At 50.4% G+C, this 26,661-nt stretch overlaps 1 protein-coding gene across 3 annotated transcripts in view; it reads right to left on the bottom strand.

Moving 5' to 3' along the window:
- Window positions 1-1,067: 1,067 nt before the first annotated feature.
- LOC117052352 (cytosolic purine 5'-nucleotidase-like) overlaps window positions 1,068-26,661 on the bottom strand; it is a 39,959-nt gene continuing 14,365 nt past the window's right edge. Inside the window, exons 5-18 of one of the 3 annotated variants that reach the window (XM_033159206.1) lie at window positions 19,891-19,982; window positions 18,945-19,002; window positions 18,710-18,803; window positions 18,318-18,371; window positions 15,066-15,149; window positions 14,672-14,713; window positions 13,500-13,595; window positions 12,980-13,046; window positions 12,645-12,815; window positions 11,434-11,485; window positions 9,108-9,168; window positions 5,018-5,194; window positions 4,390-4,485; window positions 1,068-1,194 (exon numbers count right to left, since the gene is read on the bottom strand). In XM_033159206.1, the coding sequence (XP_033015097.1) occupies window positions 1,147-1,194; window positions 4,390-4,485; window positions 5,018-5,194; window positions 9,108-9,168; window positions 11,434-11,485; window positions 12,645-12,815; window positions 12,980-13,046; window positions 13,500-13,595; window positions 14,672-14,713; window positions 15,066-15,149; window positions 18,318-18,371; window positions 18,710-18,803; window positions 18,945-19,002; window positions 19,891-19,982 (1,192 nt within the window). In that variant the 3' untranslated portion in view covers window positions 1,068-1,146. Of the gene's footprint in view, window positions 1,195-4,389; window positions 4,486-5,017; window positions 5,195-9,107; window positions 9,169-11,433; window positions 11,486-12,644; window positions 12,816-12,979; window positions 13,047-13,499; window positions 13,611-14,671; window positions 14,714-15,065; window positions 15,150-18,317; window positions 18,372-18,709; window positions 18,804-18,944; window positions 19,003-19,890; window positions 19,983-26,661 lie in introns of all 3 variants that reach the window. The other 2 variants (XM_033159204.1, XM_033159205.1) reach the window with 2 other exon arrangements.

Raw genomic sequence — 26,661 nt, forward strand, 5'->3', positions numbered from 1 at the left:
GCCTGCCATTTTGTGGGCACAGGCAGAGAAGGGAAACCCTCCCCTCATATCCTGGTTGTGGAATGGGTTTTTCAGAGTGGGGTGGGGCCTGGCGTCCTGGGCTTGGCGCCTCACCCTAGACCCCAACAAAGTCCAATTCTTGGCTGCCAGCTGCCCGTAGACGGAAAGCCCCTTGGCGGTGGCATTTGTGTGGATTTTCTGGGAGCTGCGAGTGGGTTGTTAGCTCTTCTGCGTTTCTTGCAAGAGAGGGCATTGTGGAAAAGGGGGTGCATTGAAGCTCAGGGCTCCCCTCGGACCTGGCGTGGGGCTGTTTCTAAACTCCTTTCTAGGGCCGCTTCTGGCTTCTCTGCAAGTCACTTCATGCTTCAATCCGCTCCATTGCAAGCCCATCCTCAGCGGGTGGCCCACCGTGCCCCCAAATGCCGGCTCCCCCTCTTCTCCCTCGGACACTCTCTTCTTTTGGGAGGTCCTTGTGCTCGAGGGACAGCTGGGGGCCTTGTCTGGCTTGCAAGTGCTCAGCGACGAGGCCACAGCTGTTCCTGTCAAAACACAGAGCCACAGACATTTCTGGCAACTGCATTGACTTCCCTCGGTGCCCAGGCAAAAGAGGGGCTTGGGTTTTCTCCAACCCCACCAGAGAGCCTCTCCTTTACTGTAAGCATCTCCCGATTTCTGCCCCGCCCAGGACTTCCTGAGTCTTAGGAAGAGCAGGTGGGCCTAGTGGCTGGAGCCTTGAGGGAAGAAGGGGCTTCCCTCCAGCACAGCGGCAGAGGGCCACGCTGGATTTCACCCTTAAATCCTTGACCCCACAACCGCAGCGGTGCTTGGGAATAGGAAGGGATCTCAAAAGCCCTTTGGGGAGGTGGTTGAAGCAAGCAGCCATAAGGAGCTCAAGCTTGGGGCTGCACCCCAGAAAGCTCCCATTTTGGAAAGCTGATGGGTGTTCCCCAGCCCCCCGCAAAGCAGCCATGGGGTGCTGTCCCTTGGGGTAAGCCTCCTGGAATGACCGCCGCTTGGAGCCACCCACTGGGAAGTTGAGCAGAAGGGTCTGGGGCGGACCTCTCCTCCCCCCCACCCCTCTCTTAGCAGCTTAAGGCATTTGTCCCACTCGAGATTTTCCTTCCACATCCTCCGTTGGGGTCTGGCTCAGTCGTGCTCATCATCGGTGTCTTCCTGGGAAGCGTTGTGCAGCTTCTGCGGGACAGGGAAAGAGCGGTGCAGGCGTTCAGAGAGGCCCCATAGCTGCTCCTTTGCAGCAGCAGCAGCAGCAGAAGAAGAAGAAGAAGAGTTTGGATTTGATATCCCACTTTTCACTACCCGAAGGAGTCTCAAAGCGGCTAACATTCTCCTTTCCCTTCCTCCCCCACAACAAACACTCTGTGAGGTGAGTGGGGCTGAGAGACTTCAAAGAAGTGTGACTAGCCCAAGGTCACCCAGCAGCTGCATGTGGAGGAGCGGAGACGCGAACCCGGTTCACCAGATTACGAATCCACCGCTCTTAACCACTACACCACACTGGCTCTCAAGTGGCTCTCAGTCAAGTGTTGCATGCTAAACACTTCCGCTGTTTCTTTCCTGGACTCGAATCCACTCCAGTTGCATGAAGTGTAACCCTCAGGCATCGGTGGGAGTAGAGTAATAACAATAATAATAATAAAATTTATTATTTATACCTATCTGGCTGGGTTTCCCCAACCACTTGGGGCAGCTCCCAACAGAATATTAAATTCAGGATAAAACATCAAACATTAAAAGCTTCCCTAAACAGGGCTGCCTTCAGTTGTCTTCTAAAAGTCAGCTACTTGTTTATTTCCTTGACATCTGATGGGAGGGCGTTCCACCGGGCGGGCGCCACCACCGAGAAGGCCCTCCGCCTGGTCCCCTGTAGCATCACTTCTCGCAGGGAGGGAACCGCCAGAAGGCCTTCGGTATCCAGGCAGAACGATGGGGGTGGAGACACTCCTTCAGGTATACTGGGCCAAGGCCATTTAGAAAGGTCGGTAAGGCACGCAGAAGGGCAAGGAGGAAAAATGTGAGTGGCCACATGGAAGAAGAAGAAGAAGAGTTTGGATTTGATATCCCGCTTTTCACTACCCGAAGGAGTCTCAAAGCGGCTAACATTCTCCTTTCCCTTCCTCACCCACAACAAACACTCTGTGAGGTGAGTGGGGCTGAGAGACTTCAGAGAAGTGTGACTAGCCCAAGGTCACCCTGCAGCTGCATGTGGAGGAGCGGAGACGCGAACCCGGTTCCCCAGATTACGAGTCTACCGCTCTTAACCACTACACCACACTGGCTCTCTCACAATGGCAGCCGAATGCAGGGACTTCCCCCCCCCCCCCCCGCAAAAAAAGCTGAAAATCAGCATTGCCTGGGGGTTGGTCTAGATGACCCTTGTGCTGGAACCCAATTCTCTGAGCTCAGAATTGGTTGTCGTGGTTCCTGAGACTTCTCTGAAGTCTCTCAGCCCCACTCACCTCACAGAGTGTTTGTTGTGGGGGAGGAAGGGAAAGGAGAATGTTAGCCGCTTTGAGACTCCTTCGGGTAGTGATAAAGTGGGATATCAAATCCAAACTCCTCCTCCTCCTCTTCTTCTTCTTCTTCTCTCCTCTTTGTTTAGGTAGGTATTTGTGACCCACCTTTCAAGGCTATGCAGCCCTCTAAAGGTTAGTTCACAGCAACAAGCAAATTGAAATAAGGCTGTATTGTGGGACGGAATTATCTAAAAGCTAGTGACCTGTTGTGTGTTTTCTCTAGCGGGCAGAAGACACGCCTGCCCATCTCCCTCGGTTTTTGGGTGGGTGCCTTGCGCACTCTACTGCAGGGGCACCCGTGCTCCACCCCAGCAGCTCATTGTGCCAAGTTTGCCCATTCCTCAGAGGGGCGCTCTCTTCCCTGGCGCTTCCCCCACCCTGCCCTTTCTACCTGCAGAGTGTGGCGACCACCACTGCCCTCCTTTCACGGCCTCTGTTGGGACAGTCGGAGGGGAGCTGGATATCTATTTATATTTATATCCCACTTTTCCTGCAGGGAGCTCGAAAAGGTGGCACAGCTCTCCCACGTTATCCTCAACAACATCCCTGTGAGGGTAGGTTAGGCTAAGAGGCAGTGACTGTCCCGAGGTCACCCCAGTTTGCTTCACACCCAAGTGAGGATTTGAACAGCCCCATCCCGTTGAAGAAGCGGCATGGGATGTGGACATAGGATCCCGGAGTGTTCATTGTATTCGGGTGCTGGATGTCCAAGAGGTCAAGATCTCTCTGCTCCATCCTTTCACGATGGCTCAGTTGGTTAGCGCATGGCGCAGATAATGCCGGGGTTGCAGGTTCGATCCCCATGGGGGACAGCTGCATATTCCTGCACTGCAGAAACCCTTGCATGTTTCAGTTAGTGTGGCGCAGCTTTTAGGAGTACAGTGGTACGTTGGTTCTCAAACGCCTTGGTACTCAGACAATTTGGAACCCCAAAACTGCAAAGTAAGTGTTCCAGATTGCAAACTATTTTCAGAAGCCGAACATGCTCCATTTTGAGTGCCACGCTGAGGTCTGTCTGTTTTTGCTATTTACCGTATTTTTCGCTCCATAGGGCGCACGGGACCATAGGGCGCACCTCATTTTTAGAGGAGGAAACCCAGAAAAAAAAAATTCTGGTTTTCCTCCTCTAAAAACCCTGTTTTTTTGAGGATCAGCTAAAAGTTTTGCAGCTTTTTTTGCAAAGGAGGAAAAGCAAAGAGGAAAAGCCCCGTTTTTATGGGGTTCAACTCACATTTCTGCAGCTTCTAAAGGAAAGGGAGCCTTTTCTACAGTTTCCAGACAGATAATCTAATCAGCCAGTCACATGTTGCTGGGGAAACAAACAACCTCCCTCTGCAGCACATTCAACAATGGAGGGGGCAGGGCTGAAAGGGAGCCGGGACTCTTATCTCTCTCCCGATCTCTTGCTGATCAGCTGCTGAGCGGGGTCCTTTCAACACCCCCTTTTCTCTTTGTAAAATAAAAAGCATGATCCTCTTTTGGCCCCTGGGCAATTCAGCTCCAGGGACCACCATTCGCTCCATAAGACGCACAGATATTTCCCCTTACTTTTCAGGAGGGAAAAAGTGTGTCTTATGGAGCAAAAAATACGGTACTTTGCGTTTTTGTGAACTGGCTGATTATTACCCAGTTCAGCTACCGACTGATTGCGTGCCTTGGTTTTGGAACGGACATCCGGAACTGATTAAGTTTGAGAACCAAGGTACCACTGTATTGGCAATGACTAACTGGAACCTGAAGCCATTTTCAGTGTGCCAATGTGGATGTCAGTAGAGGGCTGCCAAAAACCACGGGAGGGAAAGGGGGAAGAATGCAGGGGGGGTGTGGGACAGCAGAAGAGCAGAGAGAGTCTCACCTGCAGCGGCCTGTGTAGGGGCATCACATGCCCTGCCAGGAGACCCATCTCGCTGAACTCCACCCGGGTGTGCTCCACGGTGGATTCATGGGGCATCTGGAGGGGCAAGAATTGTCATGCGACTGTCAGGGGTGGGCACCAGGAGGCAGACCCAGCCTCCCAGAGGAGAAAAAAAAAAGCGAAGCTCCTGCAGAGCATGGCCAGAAGCTGCGAGCCTGCGCAGGAAGGCTAGACGGTTACCCCTCTCGTCTTGTCCCGTCCCCCCGCCAGCTTAGAGGAAGAGTCTCTTCCATGGAGAAAGCCTGTGATGTAAGAACATTGGAGGAGCCCTGCTGGATCAGGCCGAAAGGGCCCCATCTAGTACAGGATCCTGTTCTCACAGTGGCCAACCAGATGCCCCAGTGGGAATCCCTCTCCCCTCCCGCCATGTGGTTTCCAGAAACTGGCATTCAGAAGCATTGTTGCCCCCAACTATGATGGCAGAATACAGCCAACAGGACTAGCAGCCATCGATAGCCCTCTGCTCCCTGAATTTGTCTAATCCTCAGCCCTTTCCCTGGGCCAAGAGGCAGGTCCACACACACAAACACACACCCATCTCCTGCCCCAGGGTGCCCTACCCACATACCAGGGTAGGTGGTGCCCGGAAAAGGTAGCTGAAAGGGTAATAGAGGAAGTTGATGAACGAGGCGGCATAAAGGTCTGCGTAGCGCATCAGCTGGTTGGCAAAGAGGGTCTGGCGGGAGCCACAGCGGAAGAGGCTCCCCATCTTCCCGTAGCACATGTCCATCTCGTGGGTGACTTTCTGCAAGAGAAGAAGAGTCCCTGCTCAGTCAGGGGGCAAGGATGGAAGCGGAGAAACCTAGGCTTGGGAGGTGGGGTCGTGGCAACCAGGTACCCCATTTTGGTTTTATGACCTTTGTCAGGGGAGAGGAGGACACACACACACACACACACACACACCGTCTCTCTGTGGTGGCAACACAAATGCTTTGTGCGAGATGCGGCCACAACTTCCAATTCTACCATCTGTACATTGTGGACTTTTGCAAATCAAAGCCCAAGTGAATCTTAGAGTTGTAGAGTTGGAAGGGACGCCAAAAGTCATCTGGTTCCTGAAATGCATGAATCCCTGACCGATGGCCATCCAAAACCTCCAATGAAGGAGAGTCCACCACCTTCCAAGGTCATCCGTTCCACAGGCAAACGGCTCTTGCCACCAGAAAGTTATTCCTACTGTTGAGTCAGAATCTCCTTTCATGCAATTTGAATCCATCAGTTCGGGTCCACCCCTCTGAAGCAGCACAAAACAAGCTCGCTCCGTCTTCCACTTGAGAGCCCGTCAGGTATTTGAAGATGACTATCACGTCACCTCTCAGTCTTCGCCGGGCTAAACGTCCCCAACTCCCTCAACCGGGAAGTGTCCCTGAAGAACTCAGCAGATCCTACAAGCAAGAAAGCTCACCGATGGTGGCAGCTTCTTGGCAAAAGACCCATCATGCTGGTCTTGCTCCACACGTGAGGTAGCTTTTTCTAGTTTGCAAGTTTTACCAAATTATTATTATTATTATTATTATTATTATTATTATTATTATTATTATTAAAATTTGTTGTTGTTGTTGTTCAGTCGTTCAGTCGTGTCCGACTCTTCGTGACCCCATGGACCAGAGCATGCCAGGCACGCCTATCCTTCACTGCCTCTCGCAGTTTGGCCAAACTCATGTTAGTAGCTTCGAGAACACTGTCCAACCATCTCATCCTCTGTCGTCCCCTTCTCCTTGTGCCCTCCATCTTTCCCAACATCAGGGTCTTTTCCAGGGAGTCTTCTCTTCTCATGAGGTGGCCAAAGTACTGGCGCCTCAACTTCAGGATCTGTCCTTCTAGTGAGCACTCAGGGCTGATTTCTTTGAGAATGGATAGGTTTGATCTTCTTGCAGTCCATGGGACTCTCAAGAGTCTCCTCCAGCACCATAATTCAAAAGCATCAATTCTTCGGCGATCAGCCTTCTTTATGGTCCAGCTCTCACTTCCGTACATTACTACTGGGAAAACCATAGCTTTAACTATACGGACCTTTGTCGGCAGAGTGATGTCTTTGCTTTTTAAGATGCTGTCTAGGTTTGTCATTGCTTTTCTCCCAAAAAAAATTTGTATACCACCCTATACCCGCAGGTCCTAGGGTGGTTCACAGATGATGAGGTTTCTCAGCAGGTAGGAAATGGGAAACCTTAACAGCAGTTGAAGTGATGTGTGGCTGCTCCGACTAATATTTTCAATCAATAAAAATTATTCGGCAGTCAGTCAGTACAGACTAATATTTTAAGTTTTTGCATTGAACCCTTAATTGTGTATTCTTCCTCATTTTCTCCCGTGACTTTCAAAACAGGACAACATTTAATGCTCCCTCACCCCACCCCACCCCACCCCCAATGTCCAGGTGCCAGGGGAATTTTCAGTACAGCGGTACCTTGGTTTCCGAACAGCTTAGTTGACGAACAAATCGACTCCCAAATGCTGCAAACCCAGAAGTAAGTGTTCCAGTTTATGAACGTTTTTCGGAAGCCGAACGTCCGTTTCGGCTGTTGGCATGGTTTCCGGGGCCAATCCGAAGCCGCGCCTTAGTTTTCAAACGTTTTGGAAGTCAAACGAACTTCCAGAACGGATTGAGTTTGAGAACCAATGTACAGGTAATTCCTGGGACAATTAGATCCCTCACCCCTCCTTCCTTGCAGAGACCCATTTGGTAAACATTTGGTCATTTTGAGAGTCAAAATGGTGTGAGACCTGTCTGCCTCAGACATGTGGCCTGTTTGCTTGGAAAATTAATAACAATTATAATATATATATATAAGAATTGTAAATTCTTATAACAACTCCATAACAGAGTTCCCAACTTGGGTTGTAGCACCCACTGGGGTCATAGGATGACCTGGGGGGGCGGGGCAGCTGGAGGTATAAATGACTATCATATTTCAAAAAGCTGGTATCACTTGATCAAGTTCATCACTTTTGTTGACTTCCTTAATCAAAAGCTGTTCTGATTGGGTTTTGAATAAATGCGCGATTCATTCTTCCTGTTCTGAATTTTACTGTGTTATCTTCCATAACAGGGTGTGCAAAATACAATTCTGAATAATATGGAACCAAGGGGGCAATGGCCCACAAATGTTTGGGAACCACTTCTCTATAACAGAACATTTAAAAAAACAAACAAACCCAGAAGTCTCTTATCAGGATTGGTTAACTTTTAACACAGGAAACAGAGAGGGGCGTAATTAAAGTTGGAGTAACCCCCTCAGGTTGTTGCAAAACCAGCTGTGGTCAGCTGGATTGCAGCGCTCAAGGGCCTGAGAAGAAAAACAAACTTTCCTCTGCGGCGAGCTTGTGTTGCAATGTTCTGAATCCGGCGGTTCTAGCCCATGTTTCCCCGACTGCCTGAATAATCTGTGCTACGTGAGCAGACCTCTCTGCGGCCTCCTAAAACCAGGGCGGGGGTGGCTTACCTTTTTCGGGGCTTGGGGGGGAAAGTGGACATGGGGAGAGCTATAGCTCTCGAGGGTGCCTTCCAAAAGGCTGGCCCACCAGATATCCTGCACTACTTTTAATCTTTTTTTTAAAAAAACTACTCCATTCTTTTATTTGATTTTTAAATCAAGCTAAACACAAACTTGGTGGGCTCTGACGGAACCGCTTTTGGAATCACAATGCAGTGCCTCTAGGTAAAATAAAAATATTTTACCTAGTGCACCCCCACCCAAAGGCAACTTCTATCTGTGCTATTGTGCTGATTTGGCCTAGCATAAGAACATAAGAACAGCTTGCTGGATCAGGCCAATGGCCTATCTGCTCTAGCATCCTGTCCCCATAGTAGCCAGCCCCACGCTCCATCCTAAGAGGGTTGTCATAGGAATTCTAAGGTCTTCAATATAGTGTAATAAAAATTCGGTTCGGCCCCAGAAGGGAGTCCACGAACCCGAGGGAGAGCCTCAGCAGGGCTCCCCTCCTATCAAGAGCACCTAAGAACAAAGAGAGATGATACAGAATCTCCCAAAGCAAGGCGATAGCCCTTTATTAGAAAACTGCTGCAGCAGGGTGTTTTGCAAGCAAAAAGACCCCTAACAATGGCGCGCAAGCTCCTATATAGACTTTTGAAATTGCCCCCCCCCTCCAGCTCAAGACCACCCCTCCATACATAACAAATTGGGAGGGTTTGGTAGCAGTGATCTGAGCATCCTGGATCCTGCCCCCTGCCTCCTCTTGCCCTCTACCAAAAACCCATCAAGTGAAGCAAAAGATATTTACATTTCCCTATTTCCCAGGCAAGTTAATCACACCCTTTTGTCTGGCACTCAGGTATCAGGATGCCAGAGATTATCACTCAGGCAGAGGGCTGCTGAGTAGCTGGAGGTGCCTCTGCGCCGCCGTCGCCCCCAGCAGCGCAGAGGCTTGCTACGCCACTGGTTACACCTGTTGCTTGTCACCTGCGGCCTGTCGTCATAGCCCCCCAGGTAGGAACCAAGAGGAAGACGCTACTGGGCATCCATTCTTTAGCCAGCTCTGCTGCCTACTAAGCAAGCCCTAAATGGATTTATTTCTGAGTGAGTCTGAGCTCTGACCCCAGAAGCCTTGACCAGCAGCCCAAAGGCTTGAGTGATGGGCTCAGTAAGGCCATAGGCCAAGATGCTGCTTGGGAACCAGGGTGAGGGGGGGGGAAATACCTGGATCCGCTTCTTGATGGAGCTGATGTCCGGCCGTTCGTTGCTCCCACTGTCCAGGTGCCTGGAGGGGGGGGTAAAGAAGAGACCTGTGCTCAAAATCCCACCTGAATCCCTTCTGTGTGGAGGTCACATTGCCTGCCTAAAGATTTGCTGGGGGCCCAGTTCCACCCGGCACTTCCTTGCCCCTTGACCAGTACAAGCTGGGGATTGTAGGAACAGCTGTTTTGAACTTGGTGCCTGAATTTTCATGTTGGCTTTCCTATTCCCTCTCCGTCGTTTTTCCTTTGTTTATCACAGGAATATTTTTTTTAATTGTAAGCCTGCAAGTATGGACTGTCTTGTTTTTACTGTATGTAAGCCCATTCTTTTTGCCTGAAGGACAACAAAAAGATGCTCGAAATACGCAAACAAAGAGGATCTGATTGCCATCTTTAAGTACCTTCAGGGCTGTCCCATAGAAAGTGGTGCAAGCTTGTTTTCTGCTGCTCCAGAGGGTAAGTCTTGAACCAATGGATTCAAATGACAAGGAAGGAGATTACGACCAAGCATCAGGAAGAACTTCCTGAGGGTAGGAGCTGTTTGTCCGTAGAATGGACTCCTTTGGAAGTTAGTGGACTCTCCTTCGCTGGACGTTTTTAAGCAGAGGCTGTATGGCCATCTGCCAGGGCTTCTTTAACTGTGGTTCCAACCAGCTCTACAATTCTGTGATTCTATAATCGCCATAATCAGGGCAGGGGGCACCGCAGGACACTTCCAGGCGGGGCGGAGGAAGCCGCTTCGCCACCCAGGGCAGCTTGTGCGCATACGCAACTTCGACGTTGCGCATGCGCGCTACCGAGCAGAGGCAAGCCAGGGAGCGGCATCAGCGGCCCAAAAGAGGCCCGCCCCTTCCCTCCGCCCACAGCCCGAGCGCCGCGGGAAGGAACGAAGCAATGCGCCGAGTGGCGCCCGCTCGGCGCTTTGTTCCCATTCCTTCCCGCTCGGGCTGCAGGCGGAGGGGAGGGGCGGGGCTTGGCCCGCAGCTTGCCTCCGCCCGCAGCCCAAGCAGCAAAGCGCACGCCAACGGCTAACCTGCTCGGTGCACGCTTTGCTATTTCCGGCTCGGGCGGAGGCGAGGGGCGGCTCCGCCCCTCGCCTCCGCCCGAGCCGGAAATAGCAAAGCACGCGCTGAGCAGGTTTGCGAGCCCCGTGGCGGCGCCGAGCGTGGCTTTTCCCCGGCGTCCGTGGGGCTCGGCTTGGGTGTCACGCGGGGGGGGGGGGCTGCCCAGAGTGTCACCCCTCCAGCCTGGAACCTGGGACACCCCGCCCCCTTCGCCCCCCCTTCCTACGCCACTGCTTCCAGTCCAGTTCCAGCCGTGGCAACGCCTCCCATAGAGGCAGCTCTCCCTGGCAACGACTCCACATCCAGAATCTTGTTCGTTTTTTTAAAAACAAAGTTTCTCTTCTAGTAAAGCCCCTTCCGCCCTTAGAAAGGAGGGGGGGTTGCAGTTAGCACGAGCCCTCCATGTGCACAGGGGATGCTTGCATTCCCTGGCGCTATTGGGTGAGCTCTGGGTGCGGTGCCCAGCTGGCTGACCAACCGGTGCAGCCGGCTAGGGCGTGCCCACTGCACTTAAGTGGGCTCGAAGCCAGAGCTCACCCTCTTTTCCTGGGCTCCCGTCCATTCCTGCTTTCCCTTCCCACCCTCCCTTTAGGCTAGGTTTTCCTTGACCTTGCTATGGACCGCGGTTGGTCGCCGTTGAGGGGCCTGGTAGGAATTTTTCCACCTGGCAAATTGGCTCCGCCTTGTGGTTTTCGCCTACCTCGTAGCAACTCGTCACAACTTTGGTTTGGCGGTTAGGCATTGGATAAGGTCAGGAAGGTTAGGAGGTGGGGGGGACGGGCCAACACCTCCCCCCAAGTGCTGAATGGTACTTCGTAAAGGAGTCCGGGGGGCGTGTCCGTGACCGGAGCCGTGGGTGGTGAGTGCCTAAGGCACGCCCCAGATCGGTGATCACAGGGTGAGTCCTTAGCTGATGTGCAGCAGCAAGGGCTCACCCAACAGTGGTTATCCCTTCCTGGACTGCCAGCACGTCGTACTGGAGTCGGATATAGTCTAGTTAGATCCAATGCCTAAAGCCAATACCGCTCAACATCCGGAACCAATAAAGTTGTGGCCTTTTATTGTCCATTTAACCTTTTTTACGGTGTCTTGTGTCTTATTTATTCACGGGAGGGGTCGGGATATCGACATGCAATACGAAACGTGGGTTCCTTGCAAATTTCTCATGTGCACACAACAGGCAGCACCCAGGCAAAGTGCTAATGGGCAAGAATCCTGACTTACTGGTACAGCTCAGCCAAGAAGATGTCCAGGCTCCGCAGCTCTTCAAAAAGTTCTGTGAAGGAGGGAAATGGACATTCTTTAAGTGTGGCTTCTGAAATGGAGGTGCTGCCAGCTCATCCTCTTAGGACTGGGGGGTGAGGTGGGTCTTTAGATTCTTGGTATCTGCAAGTAGCAAAGCTCTCTGAAACACATCTAGGAAATAAGACGTCCCTGGGTTTTGGGCACCAGTAAACGGATCGGAGCCAAGATCTGGAGGTAGGATGGGCTGGGACAACCCCTTAACCATGGGAGGGCAGAGGACTTAAGAAGAGGCTGCTGGATCAGTCCAATGGCCCATCTAGTCCAGCATCCTCATCTCACAGTAGCCAACCAGATGAAGACCACCAGCAGGATTCTCCTATTCTGTGGTTTCCAGCAACTGGTATTCAGAAAAATTGTTGCCTCTGACCGTGGAGGTAGAGCAGAGCCATCCTGGCTAGGAGCCATCAATAGCCCACTCCTCCTCCACGAGTTTGTCTGATCCTCTTTGAAAGCTATCCAAGTTCCTAGCCAGCACTGACTCCTGCGGGAAGGAGTTCCAGAGATTAACAAGGCACTGTGCAAAGAATCTGGCTGGTGGTGTTTTCATACTATCCCTACGGCCTATCTGTCAGGCAGATTTGCAAAAATCCCGGTAGAGCACCTTATATGTCCTTGTCACATGAGAACCAAAGAGGATCTCACACATTATTTGTTGCACTGTCCCATCTACTCGGCCTTCGGGGATGTGATCTTACAAACTATTCCCAAATCAATAGTCAACTCTTGGGGACCAAGTAAAGTTTCTGCTGGTGGACGCTGACCCGCGGATTTCCCACGTGGTAGCGGTCTTTGTGGCGAGGGCTATGAAAACTACGGGTGGGGTTCATGGATGATGTAGGGAGGGCCCCTCCATCGCCCTCCTAACCTGTTGTTGTATCCTCTTTCCTGTATGGTGGGGGGATTTGGGTTCTGTCTCCTTTGCTGGGACAGCGCGGCATGAATTTTAACTTATTTTAATAATTTTATTGTTTATCCTTTTTAATAATGTTATATGGTATTTTGTGTAAAGGCATGGACCTCACAAATTTAATAAACTTCTGTTCAGTGCTGTCAGTGCTCTCTGGGTCATTGCAAAGACACGCATGGGGTGAGAGAAGCCTGCCTCCACCCACTGAAACCTTCCTCCTCACCGCTTTTCTCTGTCCAGACTTGCAGCTCCTTGGCCAGCTCGGGGACCACCAGGAAGGTCCTCCACCCCTGCCTCTTCTTGGATTTGAGAATGTCCCCAAATATGTGGTCTCCGATGTACAAGATGTCCTTGCCCTTCACTCCCAAAAGGTCACACACCATGTCTGAAGAGCCTGAAAAGAGAAGAGCCGACAGAGTCCAGACCTGATGGATTCACGCCACTCCCTGTGGCTCCGTTTCCCTTCTGCGGCAGCCCACGTCTGGCTAACAAGGAGGGTTCTTTTAAAGGCCAGGCAGTTTTCCCAACGTGGACTATAGCTTTTGGTGCAGGCTTTACCTCCCGAATAGACAGCGCAGTGTTGAAGGGGTCCTGTGTAGGTACCGATCCGCAGCTTCCCTGTGTCCTGAGAAAAAAAGACAGGGAGTTATGTCAGGCAGGAGAGGAATGAGGGAAGCTGGAAGGCAGGGTGACCGGCTTCCCAGCTGCTCAGCGTGGGATCACATAATTGTAGAGTTGAGAAGGGATCCTCAGCGGTCATCTAGTCCTACCCCCTGCAGTGCAGGAACCCAAGCTAAAGCACCCCCCCCCCCGACAGCAATAGGAATTGCCTTTGTCCATGTGTTCTGCTCTAGAAACTTCTCTAAGAGGGGCTTGGTCCATCCAAGCAGGCAGGACAACTTCTGTTCAGGTCAGGCCCCATCCCACCCAATCCTGCCTCGATTCTGGATGGGGAAGCACTTCCTAGAATCATAGAACTGTAGAGCTGGAAGAGTCCCCCCAGTGGCCATCTAGTCCAACCCCCTGCAATGCCTCTACCCCCATCCAGCCTCCCAGCTGGCACCAAAAGGGCACTTACCGTGTTGACCTGCCGAAGGACAGTGCCCTCCGCGAAGAAGAGGGGCTTGCGAGTGTCCACCACAATCAGGTCGAAGTAGGAGCGCCAGGGGCGGCACTGGGGTGCTTCCTGCTGGGGGACAGGAAAAATCAGGGCAGCTGGGAGGGAGGGGGTCTTTGTTGGGAAGAGGCTGGCCTCTGAGTCTGGAAGCTTATTGGTTTATTTATTACATATGTATTCCACCTTTCCATCTCCGCCTCCCCATTTGATCCTCACAACAACCCTGTGAGGTAGGTCAGGCTGAGATAGAATGCCACACCCAGTGACAGATTCATTCTGTGGGATGTAAAAAGAACAGGGGCAGTCAAACCCAACTTTTTCTAGAAGGTTGTCTTAGTCCTCAAGCCGGAACTTCCTGTCTTCCTGGACTGAGACAAAACTTCCTTATATGGAACTCCACAGTTGGGAGCGGCCAACTGTAACTCAGGCCGGGCTCCATTTTGTCGCTGGTCAGTTGTCGTGTTGATCTCTCTCTCTGACAGTTTAAAAGCAGCATTACTAAAAATGTACCGTTGGCACTAGGCCAAAAGTAGAAAAGGGGGACTTTCTCTCATAAGGAGAAAGTCACCACACGTATATTGTTTAGCAACTTTTAAGCCTGCCTCTAGGATCCTGTGTGTGACTAGATGATTACTTGTGAGTAAATGTTTTTCACTTGACCGAAGACTGTGAAGTGTCTTATTGAAAGAGGGATCAAAAGGGGAAGACACCAGGATAACATTTTTATGACTCTAGCGAGTCTATGCAAATTATCCGCTGTGCGTGTGAGGTAAAAAGGGAATGTTAGCTCTGCTGATATTATCGAGCTTGTAAACGCAAGTTGGGATAGGATATCTAAAACAATATATCCTCTCCCACATCCCTCAACATTCCCACACATTCAAGGCCAAGCAGGGGACTCTAACCCTGGGGTCTCCCAGGTCCTAGTCCAACACTCTAACCCAGAATTGGCCCACCCATGAGGCAGATGAGGCAGCACCCCACCAAGGGGAATCTCCCCCATTCCTGCCACCCAGCAGAAGACAAGATGCTCTCCTCACATGAGGCCCACTTGGGAATTTTCCAACTGGTCCTTGGGAGCAGGGAACAAGAGAAAGGGCGAGAGCTAGCAATCGGGAAAAGCGGCAACTCACCACGTCGTCTTCTCCGAAGTCAAACAAGTACGTCATGATCGCCTGCAAAGGGACAGACCCACATGTCACTGGAGCTTCCTGCAGGAACTCGAACCCAAGACAGGCTCGCCTTCCTCGTTTCCAAAGGAGCCACCCCGGCTGCCATCACATCTCTGACTGTGTGGTTCCCTCCTGACCCCTGCCAGCCAACAACGCCTTGCCATGGCATGGTGTGGGGCAGTGGCACTCGGTGGATAGCTCAGTGGGGAAGAGCCACAGAAGTGGGGGGATGAGGGTTGGCACAAGTCTGGCAGCCGGCCACTTCTCCTCTCTGTGGGTGGAGCCAGACACAAAGTGGGGAGGACAGAGGTGCACCTATCCGCCCTCAGTGAGCCGTGGGGTGGGGCTTACTTACGTCTGTGTAGGTGTAGTCGCTGTTGGTGGCCAAAAAGACCTTCCCGTGGTCCTTCATGCGGCTCAGTAGGAGAGACACCCGTGGCTGTAGAAGCAAGGCAGGAGGAAATGAAGAAGGCAGGCAGCAAGACCTCAGGGGGGAACAGACCAATTCATGAAGGAGGAGAGGGCTATTGATGGCTACAAGCCACAACAGCTTGTTGTCTTTGTCCATGGATCCAGTTACAGGTGGGTAGCCGTGTTGGTCTGCCATAGTCAAAACAAAATAAAATAAAAAAATTCTTTCCAGTAGCACCTTAGAGACCAACTAAGTTTGTTCTTGGTATGAGCTTTCGTGTGCATGCACACTTCTTCAGATACCTTCTGCATGCACACGGAAGCTCATACCAAGAACAAACTTAGTTGGTCTCTAAGGTGCTACTGGAAAGAATTTTTTATTTTATTTTGTCCATGGAGTTTTCTTGGCAGGGATACTGGAGTGGCTTGCCAGTTCCTGCTCCAGGGCTGATGTGTGGAAGTGAGAGCTGGACCATAAAGAAGGCTGATCGTCGAAGAATTGATGCTTTTGAATTATGGTGCTGGAATCAGCATGTTTTTACATGAGTAGAATGCATCGTTTTATTTAAAATGCATCTCTGGGTTATTTGTGGGGCCTGCCTGGTGTTTTTACACGAGTAGAATGTGTGCTTTTATTTAAAATGCATCTGTGGGTTATTTGTGGGGCATAGGAATTCGTTCATTTTTTTTTCAAAATATAGTCCGCCCCCCCCACAAGGTCTGAGGGACAGTGGACCGGCCCCCTGCTGAAAAAGTTTGCTGACCCCTGACTTAAAGGTAAAGGTAAAGGTACCCCTGACCATCAGAGGTCCAGTCGTGTCCGACTCTGGGGTTGCGGTGCTCATCTTGCTCTATAGGCCGAGGGAGCCAGCAGTTGTCCGTAGACAGCTTCCGGGTCATGTGGCCAGCATGAGTAAGCCACTTCTGGCGAAGCAGAGCAGCGCACGGAAACACCCTTTACCTTCCCGCCGGAGCGGTACCTATTTATCTATTTGCACTTTGACGTGCTTTTGAACTGCTAGGTGGGCAGGAGCAGGGACCGAGCAACGGGAGCTCACCCCGTGGCAGGGATTCGAACCGCCGACCTTCTGATCAGCAAGCCCTAGGCTCTGTGGTTTAACCCACAGTGCCACCTGGGTCCCGCCTGGGACCCCTGACTTAGGATTTGCCAATTCCGTTGGCGTGATCAAAGGGCTTTACGTTCAATGGATTGATGTAATCCTTGCAACGCCCAGCAGGGTGAGTATTATTACCCCATATTGCAGAAGGGAAGGTTGAGGCTGTGTGGGAGGGGCTTGCCTAAGCTCCACCCCCTTTTGGTGAAGTCAGGGCAGAGACGAGATTCGAACTAGGGACTTCTGGACTTGTCGCTCAGCCCCCTGGTTCCTCTGGCCGAAATGACCTTGGGGAAGGATCCGCGCTCCCCAGATTCTTTGTCAACAGCTGCTGAAGTACGACCGAGCACAGGAAATTTGAAAAATGGAATTGCACCGACAGCTGCAGCTGCCGAGCCGGAAGCTACCTCGCACTCCTGGAGCTCCCCTGGTGAAGAGAAAGAGGCTGTGGCCTGGGGGGGAGCACCCAGAGCCACTGGGAGCAGATTTGGGTCCCAGTGAAAACAAGCTGCGCATGGGTCCCTGCCCAGCAATGGCAGGCCAGCTAAAAAATCTTTACAAGGGATATAAAATAAATGCAAGATCTCAACTTTGTTGTAAATAATAAATATGATAATACTGGCAGACCCTTCAAGTGTCCCCATTTTCCAGGGGCGTCCCTGATTTAAAGAAGGCATCCCGGTTTCTGATTTGATCCCGGAATGCCCCACTTTTCCTTAAAGGTAAAGGTAAAGGGACCCCTGACCATTAGGTCCAGTCGTGTCCGACTCTGGGGTTGCGGCGCTCATCTCACGTTACTGGCCAAGGGAGCCGGCGTACAGCTTCCGGGTCATGTGGCCAGCATGACTAAGCCGCTTCTGGTGAACCAGAGCAGCGCACGGAAACGCCGTTTACCTTCCCGCCAGAGTGGTACCTATTTATCTACTTGCATTTTTGACGTGCTTTCGAACTGCTAGGTAGGCAGGAGCTGGGACCGAGCAACGGGAGCTCAGCCCATCGCGGGGATTTGAACTGCCGACCTTCTGATCAGCAAGCCCTAGGCTCAGTGATTTAGACCACAGCGCCAACCGCGTCCCTCACTTTTCCTTAGGATGTACCTGTTTTCATTGGAGAAATGTTGGGGGGTATGGAGTTATCCTTCCCCTGAGCCATCTGAAGGCAATCCTGTAGAGGGAAGTTTTTTTTAATGTTTAATGTTTTTATATATGTTGGAAGCTGCCCAGAGCGGCTGCGGCAACCCAACAAGATGTGTGGGGTAGAAATAGGAAAATTATCGTTATGGAATGGGACGTCCCTATTTTCATCGGAGAAACGTTGGAGGGTATGGATTGGTGGCTGTTGAGAATACTGAGAGCCCAATGACCAACAGCAATAATGCAGGCACCCACACAATCCTTGCTGAACTAACCGTACACATCAGCTGCTAAACTTGGGTGTATAACGCAGAACAACGTGTTGCATTCGCAGGGTGTGCACTACAAATGCAGCTGTGCGTAACAAGGCGAGGCTGCGGTTTCATACTGTCAAAGTACAGAAGTGAACATTCACAGAGAGTCAGAAATGCTCGGTCCACAGCACAAGTTTGCAAGCCACTATATAGAACTATGTGTGCATCGGACAGAGAATATACGTTTGGTTAAGAATTGCATAAAACATAGGCAAGATAGTCTGGCCCCAGGCCCCCTTCTGGACTGGTGGACCCCAGTACAGTGGTACCCCGGGTTACGTCCTTAATTCATTCCGGGTTACAGTAAGTAACCCGAAAAGGACATAACCCAAATAATTTTTTAAAACTCAAAAAATCGCTTCTGCGCATACCGCGAAAACGCTTCTGCGCATGCATGAATCGCGCACGCTTCGGGTTGCGCTTCTGGGGTAGCAGAGTTCGTAACCCAAAAAGTACGCAACCCAAAGCGTACGTAACCCGAGGTAAGACTGTAATTTGTTCTGGCTTCCCCTTATACACACACACACACACACACACACACACACACACAAACACCGGTCTTGGGAGACCCCCAGCCCCAAAGAAAGCTTCCTGTCTGGCAGCAATTCTGCACCTAGGCCTGGTCAACACTCACGTCTTTGACCACGTATTTCTCCAGATTCTCCAGCGTCTTCTCCTTGAGGGAGCCCTAGTAGACGAAGATACAAAGAGGTCATCAGGACCCCCCACTCTAGCCAGCGATAAGGCAAGGCTTTGGGGGCTGCCGGCAGGGCATCCTCGGGGCTTCCCCAGACCCCCCCCCCAGCACAGATCCTGGCATGACATGAAAGCACCAGCCATTAATCAAACACCTTTTGATGAGATCTTGAGAGGATTCGGGCTGGTGGAAGCCAAGGTCTAAAACATCTGGAGGGCGCCAGGTTGGGGAAGGTTGGCAGAGGCCAAGTTTTCTAAAGGTGGGTGATGCTCCCTTGTCACTCTCCATGCTCCATGCCCACCCCTCACTGCCCACCCTACGGTGCTCACCGAGAGGTGGACATAGTCCATGGCGTCTCGGACATCTTGGAACATGCTCCGGAAGGACATGAACAGGTTCCCGTGTTTATAGCCTGTGTCACAGCTGGGGAAAGAGGAACAGACATGACAAACAGATGTTTGGATTTCTGGACCATTTCACGCACCTTCCTCCCCCCTGGCACTGCTCAGCAACTCATGCCCCCTCGACACAGACCGCCCAGGCAAAACAATCCATCACACTCACTTCACATATCTGGAGCAGTTGGTGAAAAAATCCACCAGGCAGGCAAACAGGTAGGTCTCTGCAGGAAAAGAGGGGGGAAGAGGTCAGTGGGGCACGTCAAAGGAAGAGGTCAGTTGAAGTGCAGGGATCCCTTCCCAGAGCTACCCAGAGGCCTCCATGAGTCCAAAATTACTCCTAGGCTGCACAACTGGTCCTTTATGGGCACAGATACTCCATTCAGGACCAGGGAGTCTCCCACACCTGCCCCCCCAAAAAACAGTACTTCTGTCTTGTCCAGGTTCAACCTCAATTTCTTAGCCGCCATCCACCCCCAACCCCCACTGCCTCCAGACACTCACACAGGATGTTCACTGGTTCTGATTTGAAAGAGAGGTAGAGCTGGGTATCATCCGCATACTGATGAACACCCAGCCCAAACTCCCTGATGATCTCTCCCAGCAGCTTCATGTAGATGTTAAAAAGCATGGGGGAGAGGACGGAACCCTGAGGCACCCCACAAGTGAGAGCCTAAGGGTCTGAACACTCATCCCCCATTACCACTTTCTGGACACGGCCCAGGAGGAAGGAGCGGAACCACTGTATGACAGTGCCCCCAGCTCCCAGCTCCTCTAGACGGTCCAGAAGGATGTTATGGTTGATGGTGTCAAAGGCCGCTGAAAGATCCAGCAGGACCAGGAAGCAGCTTTCACCTCTCTCCCTAGCCTGCTGGAAATCACCGACCAGCACTCCCAAGGCGGTTTCAGTCCCATAGTGTCACCCTCTTCTCCCCACTGCGGCTAACCAGATGCCTCTTCTGAGAAACCAGCAAACAGAATCAGAGCCCAAGAGCAACTCTGGGCTTCCAGCTACTGGCGTTCAGAAGCGTTGCTGCTTCCAGCTGTGGAGGCAGGGCAGATCCATCGCGGCAAGGAGCCATCCATCGCTGTCTTCCCCCATCTGCACTCACCTGTCAAGTTGAATAACGTGTTCAGGATGTGGAACCTCTTCATGTCATCTCTCTGGATGAACTTGTTGGGGTAATAATTCCAGATCTCGGCCCTAAAAGCAGGGAGGGGGAGGGGACAGCACACAGGCATGAGGCGGGGGTGGGGGGTGCAACGGGGAAGCAGGTGAGGGGGGCACCCTTGGAGGGAACCGGAAGACTGGGTCCCCCAAACCTCCCCCTCCGTTCAGAGGTTTTGAAAGTAAGGCTGTTCACAAAAGGGAGTGGTGAATTGGCTGGCTGCTGGATTGGGCCAGAGGGGGCCCAGTAAATCCAGCATCCCACAAGGCGCCCTGATGAGAAACCCTCAAACTGGGCAGGAGGACAAAGGCAGACTCTCTCCCCACCTGGGCTCCCCAGCAGGAGAGATTACACAGAGAGAAGAAGAAGAAGAAGAAGAAGAAGAAGAAGAAGAAGAAGAAGAAGAAGAAGAAGAAGAAGAAGAAGAGTTTGGATTTGATATTCCTGAAGGAGTCTCAAAGCGGCTAACATTCTCCTTTCCCTTCCTCCCCCACAACAAACACTCTGTGAGGTGAGTGGGGCTGAGAGACTTCAGAGAAGTGTGACTAGCCCAAGGTCACCCAGCAGCTGCATGTGGAGGAGCGGAGATGTGAACCCGGTTCACCAGATTACGAGTCTACCACTCTTAACCACTACACCACACTGGCTCCCAGAGAGAGAGAGAGATACATACACAACACACTCCATTGTGACTGTCTTGATGTTCTGGGCTCCTTTGGTATGGGGCAGTATATATAAAAAAATTTGAAGTTCATCCCACGCCCCTCCAAACTGATGGACAGGCTACTCAGGGGGTTCAGGGAGCATGTAATTTAATTTCCCACCACGGGGTTTAGATAAATTCATGGAGGAGAATAATATCATCATATGTAATCACAGATGATAATGTAAGATAATAAATAACATTCTCCTCCATGAATTTATCTAAACCCCATGGTGGAAAATTAAATTATGTGTTGTGCCAACCTCCTGAATAGCCTGTCCGTCATTTGGCACCTCAGGGTTCCAGTTAATCACTGACCTATGGGTCACCTGTCAACCACTTGACATCAGGGGGACTTTCTGCTCCCTGCTGAAAGCTGTGATGGGGGAGGCTTGTGTGGCCAGATGGTTCCCTGACAGCTGTGCCTTACCTGCCCTGCAGCTGATGTCACCTGATGCCAGGTGAGTGACAAGCTGGCTCTGGACCCACCCAGAGAAGAGAAAGAGGGGGGAGTCTTCCTGGCCGCTCTCTCCATACCAGGCCCCCTCTTGGATGGAGAAAGTCCTCCACTTGGGCTGCCACTGCCTTTTTAAGTTTATTTATTTCCATCGCTGTGAGATAAGTTGCACTGAGGGGCAGGGACTGACCCCCAAGGTCACGCCCAGCGAGCTTTGAACTGAACCCCGGTCTCCCAGGTCACAATCCGACACTTTAACCACTGCACCACGCTGTCTCTTCCTGTTTCCCGGTGATCAGCTGGGCCTCCTTGCAGCCCAGGGCGGGCTATCCCCGACTGACGGAGGCTCTGGCGGCATTCGGACCAACGTCTATTTGGGGCCTCCCCATTTCTCTGCCACTTCCTTGCACCCCCAGCCCCACAACTCTGTCCTGGTTTAACACAAGCGGTATATCAGGAGTGGCATCAGGAGGGACGCCAGAGCTAGTGGTGCAATCCGGGGACAATAAGCCTGGCACTTAGGGAAGCAGAAGTATCTGCGCTATAGGAAAGGGAAAGTCATCTGGGCAGGATTTAGCATTATGACAGCAGCTGGGAACTATCCCCCCCCCCACAACTCCAGCCTCCCCCTCCTGCAGGCTGGATCGCCTGCAAAAGCTATTCTCAGCCTGTTCCAGGGACAAAAACAGAGGGGGGGGCACCTCTGTGGGGAAAGGGAGAGCAGGGGCATATTGCTGGCAGGGAGGGCAAATGTGAGTTCCAGAGGGCGCTGGTTCTGCTCTCAGAATGGCAGAGACCTTGAAATTGGCGGGCGGGGGGGGGGCAAACTCAAAGGCGAAGCCACGCCGAACTGGCCAACCCTGGGAGAGGGGAGATGTGGGGCCTAGAATCATAGAATCATAGAATCATCGAGTTGGAAGAGACCACAAGGGCCATCCAGTCCAACCCCCTGCCAAGCAGGAAACACCATCAAAGCATTCCTGACAGATGGCTGTCAAGCCTCCGCTTAAAGACCTCCAAAGAAGGAGACTCCACCACACTCCTTGGCAGCAAATTCCACTGTCGAACAGCTCTTACTGTCAAGAAGTTCTTCCTAATGTTTAGGTGGAATCTTCTTTCTTGTAGTTTGAATCCATTGCCCCGTGTCCGCTTCTCTGGAGCAGCAGAAAACAACCTTTCACCCTCCTCTATATGACATCCTTTTATATATTTGAACATGGCTATCATATCACCCCTTAACCTTCTCTTCTCCAGGCTAAACATACCCAGCTCCCTAAGCCGTTCCTCATAAGGCATTGTTTCCAGGCCTTGGACCATTTTGGTTGCCCTCCTCTGGACACGTTCCAGCTTGTCAGTATCCTTCTTGAACTGTGGTGCCCAGAACTGGACACAGTCTTCCAGGTGAGGTCTGACCAGAGCGAAATACAGTGGTACTATTACTTCCCTTGATCTAGACGCTATACTCCTATTGATGCAGCCCAGAATTGCATTGGCTTTTTTAGCTGCTGCATCACACTGTTGACTCATGTCAAGTTTGTGGTCTACCAAGACTCCTAGATCCTTTTCACATGTACTGCTCTCAAGCCAGGTGCCTATAGCAGTGGGGAACAGCAGGGAGGGTTGACAGCTATGGCTTTGATTCTGCCTCCTGGATTGGGCAAATTCATGGCATTGAGGGCTACTGGTGGTCACCAGAGCTCAGGGTTCTGCCTCCTCCTGAATACCACTTGCTGGAAACCACAGAAGGGGGGAGAGCTGCGTTCAAATCCTGCTTGAAGGGTTCCCTGGTTCAGAGCAAGCAAATGCCAGGCTGGTGATTTGGATGCCCAGACCTTGCTCCTCTTCCTCTGGGGAGACATGGGGGCGGGGAGTGACCTTGCCATGGGTCCCTCCCCCTCCCAGCCAGGCCCTGTGTGCAGTAGAGGGCAAAGAACCATCCCAGATATCAAAACAATGCAAGGCAGGAATGTGCTGGGGGGGAGGGGGGGGGAGGTGGAACAGCTCTCCAAAGAGCAGACTGAAGCCACCACCAAGGTCATGCCAGCTGCTCCCACCTGAGAAGAAACAAAATAAAAAATAAAAAATAAATCCTTCCAGTAGCACCTTAGAGACCAACTAAGTTTGTTCTTGGTATGAGCTTTCGTGTGCATGCACACTTCTTCAGATACACTGAAACAGAAGTCACCAGACCCTTATATATAGTGAGAGAGTGGGGGGATTTCTGAAATTGCTTTGCAGTAAGACAACTACTTTGAGATCTTCTGATTCCTGATATCAGATTTATGTCCATTTATCCTTTGGCATAAGGTTTGCCCTGTTTGTCCAATATAGAGAGCTGAAGGGCACTGTTGGCATTTGATGGCATACACAATGTTAGAAGGTGAGCAATTAAATAGTCCTGAGATGGTATGTTTGATGTTGTTGGGGCCAGTGATGGTGTTGTCCGGGTGTACGCGGCAGCAAAGTTGGCATCTGGGTTTATTGCAGGCTCTGGTACCAGAAATAGACTGGAAAGAGAAGTTGCTGAATTGCAACTAATTACCAAACTTAAAACCATGGAGAGACCTGGTCTGAACAAAGACATTGGATTCTTATCTCATTATACATGACAAAGCTATCTTTAGCCATCTCACCCCTTGCTTTTTCCTGTAAGACCAATTGCAGTCGTTAACAGTCATCAACAGGTTTTCCGCACCCATCAGCCAATCACCCATTCCCACCACCCTTCTGAGTAATACCCCTCCCCACTCTCTCACTATATATAAGGGTCTGGTGACTTCTGTTTCAGTGTATCTGAAGAAGTGTGCATGCACACGGAAGCTCATACCAAGAACAAACTTAGTTGGTCTCTAAGGTGCTACTGGAAGGAATTTTAAATTTTTTAATTTTGTTTTGACTATGGCAGACCAACACGGCTACCTACCTGCCACCTGAGAAGGTGACTGGCAGCTCTGGCCCTGTAGGAAAACCCACAGAGGGAAAGTTACAGACCCACCCATGTACAACCTGCTCTTGGAGTGGGACACCGAAGAGGAACAGGTCGAATGCGTTATGATAAAATGGGCGAAAGATGTGGGGCATAATATATGAATGACGGGTTGGGAACGGCTTTGGAAGACAGATATGAAATCTGCTGCATGTACTCTACTGAAAGAGAACTATATGAAAATGATGTATCGGTTGTATCTAACCCCGGTTAAATTAACAAAAATGAACAGAACAAGACCTAATCAGGGCTGGAAATGTAAAGAAATAGAGGGTACGTTTTATCATATGTGGTGGAAACGTAGGAAGGTTTTTAAAAAATTGGGAAACGATTTATAACGAAATGAAAAAAATGTTTAGAGTAACCTTTGTAAAAAAAAAACAAAAAAACAGAAGCCTTTTTATTAGGTATAGTAGGAGCAGAGATTCTAAAAGACCAGAAAAAAAATAAATTAAAAAATTAAAAAATTCCTTCCAATAGCACCTTAGAGACCAACTAAGTTTTTTCTTGGTATGAGCTTTCGTGTGCATGACCCATATATATAAGGGTCTGGTGACTTCTGTTTCAGTGTATCTGAAGAAGTGTGCATGCACACGAAAGCTCATACCAAGAACGAACTTAGTTGGTCTCTAAGGTTCTACTGGAAGGAATTTTTTTATTTTTTATTTTGTTTTAACTATGGCAGACCAACACGGCTACCTACCTGTAACCAGAAAAAAAATGTTTATGTATGCTATGACGGACGCCCGGATATTGTTAGCGCAAAGATGGAAAGAGGAAACAGTCCCGACCAAAGAAGGTTGGCAAACCAAGTTAATGGACTGTGTTGAAACGGCGAAGCTAACTGGAAAGCTCAGAAATCAAGATGACAAGGAATTTAAAACATAATGGGAAATGTTTTTTATGTATTTGCAAAAGTATTGTAAACGGGTTAATAAAATTGGCAGGATTTTAAAAACACTTGCAATTTTAGAAATAGTACAGGAAATCTGAGGTAAAAATAATAGTAATTTGGAGAAGAAATGATATGCAGACGAAAAGAAAATTTAAGGAACGGGGGGGGGGAGAGAGAGAGAGAGAGAGAGAGAAGTCACAGGATTCAGAGAATCCCATTTTATGGATTCGATATTGTCTTTGTGTGTGTGTGTATGTGTGTGTGTATATTTTCAACAAAAATAACAAAAACAAAACACAATAACAAATACAATAACAACCACAATATATATAGATAGATAGGATAGATGATAGATAGATAGATAGATAGATAGATAGATAGATAGATAGATATTGTGGTTGTTATTGTATTTGTTATTGTGTTTCGTTTTTGTTACTTTTGTTGAAAATTTAATACAATGATAATAAATGATAATAACAACAACAACAACCACCCATCCACAGCCCACCAGCAGCACGTGGAAGAAGAATGAAGAACTTCCTGGCAGTAAGAGCTGGTTGGCCATGGAACGGACTCCCTCACAAGTTGGTGGAGGTTTCTAAACAGAGGTTGGGGAGCCACCTGTCAGGCATAGCTTAGCTGCTATTCCCGCAGCTAGATGACCCTCGGAGAGCTCTTGCAGCCAGGAAGGAGGGAGATTCAGAGGGGGGGGGGCCGCATCCACTGCCCTGGTTTCCCTCTGCAATCTCAGCGGTGGCAGACTCTTTGCAACAGCCCCCCAGCTGGCAGAAGCCCTATCCTGATGGGGACTGGGCAACCAGCTTGCCCCCCTCCTCCCCACGCCATAGCAGCTCCTCCCGCCCAGACCTCTGTTAGTTCATGAGCAGCAGAGGTGGAAATAACGTGGCGGGGGGAGGGGGGGCTCTTCCTGGAAGAGTCATAGAATCAGAATGGTTTACTGAAGAAGTTAAATGAAGAAGTTAAATCAGTGATGATACACTGGGCAAGAGATTTTGGTTATAATATACAATTTTCATCATGGGGAAAGGTTATGGAGAGAGGACCTGAAGTTTACGGCCTGCAGTTCGTTTGAAAGAAAATTATATTAAAATGATGCATCGTTGGTACCCGACTCCGAGTAAAATTGCAAAAATGTACAGAATCAGCCAGGGGCGTAGCAAGGTAAATTGGTACCCGGGGACAAAAAAAAATTTGTCACACCCCCCCAGGCATGGGAAGTTCAGGTGGTACCCGGTGCAGGAAATTTCTTGTCAACCCCCCCATTGATCCCCCCCCACAAAAATGGTTTTATGTTATTTCATATTTTCTTACAAAGGAATAATAACAAGTAATAATATTAAAAAACTTTTATTTCTATCCCGCCCTCCCCGGCCGAAGTCAGGCTCAGGGTGGCTAACATCAGATACATAACATTGGTATAAAATCAAACAATAATTAAATTACCTCCTAAAAACACCTCAAAATCAAATTGAAGTCTAATTAGATGGCTTTCCACAGGGTTAGGGTTGGGAACAGTAAGTGCTCCACTGAACTGAAATTTCAGCCTTCATGACATAGGAAAACAGCCAAGTGAACAGCTATTTTGGTGGAGGAGGGTCAAGATATTAACCGATATGCATGAAATTTCATATATAGCTATATAATCCCTAGTA

This window comes from Lacerta agilis, chromosome 8 (genome assembly GCF_009819535.1).
Source record: "Lacerta agilis isolate rLacAgi1 chromosome 8, rLacAgi1.pri, whole genome shotgun sequence".
In the NCBI taxonomy this organism is placed as follows: Eukaryota; Metazoa; Chordata; class Lepidosauria; order Squamata; family Lacertidae; genus Lacerta; species Lacerta agilis.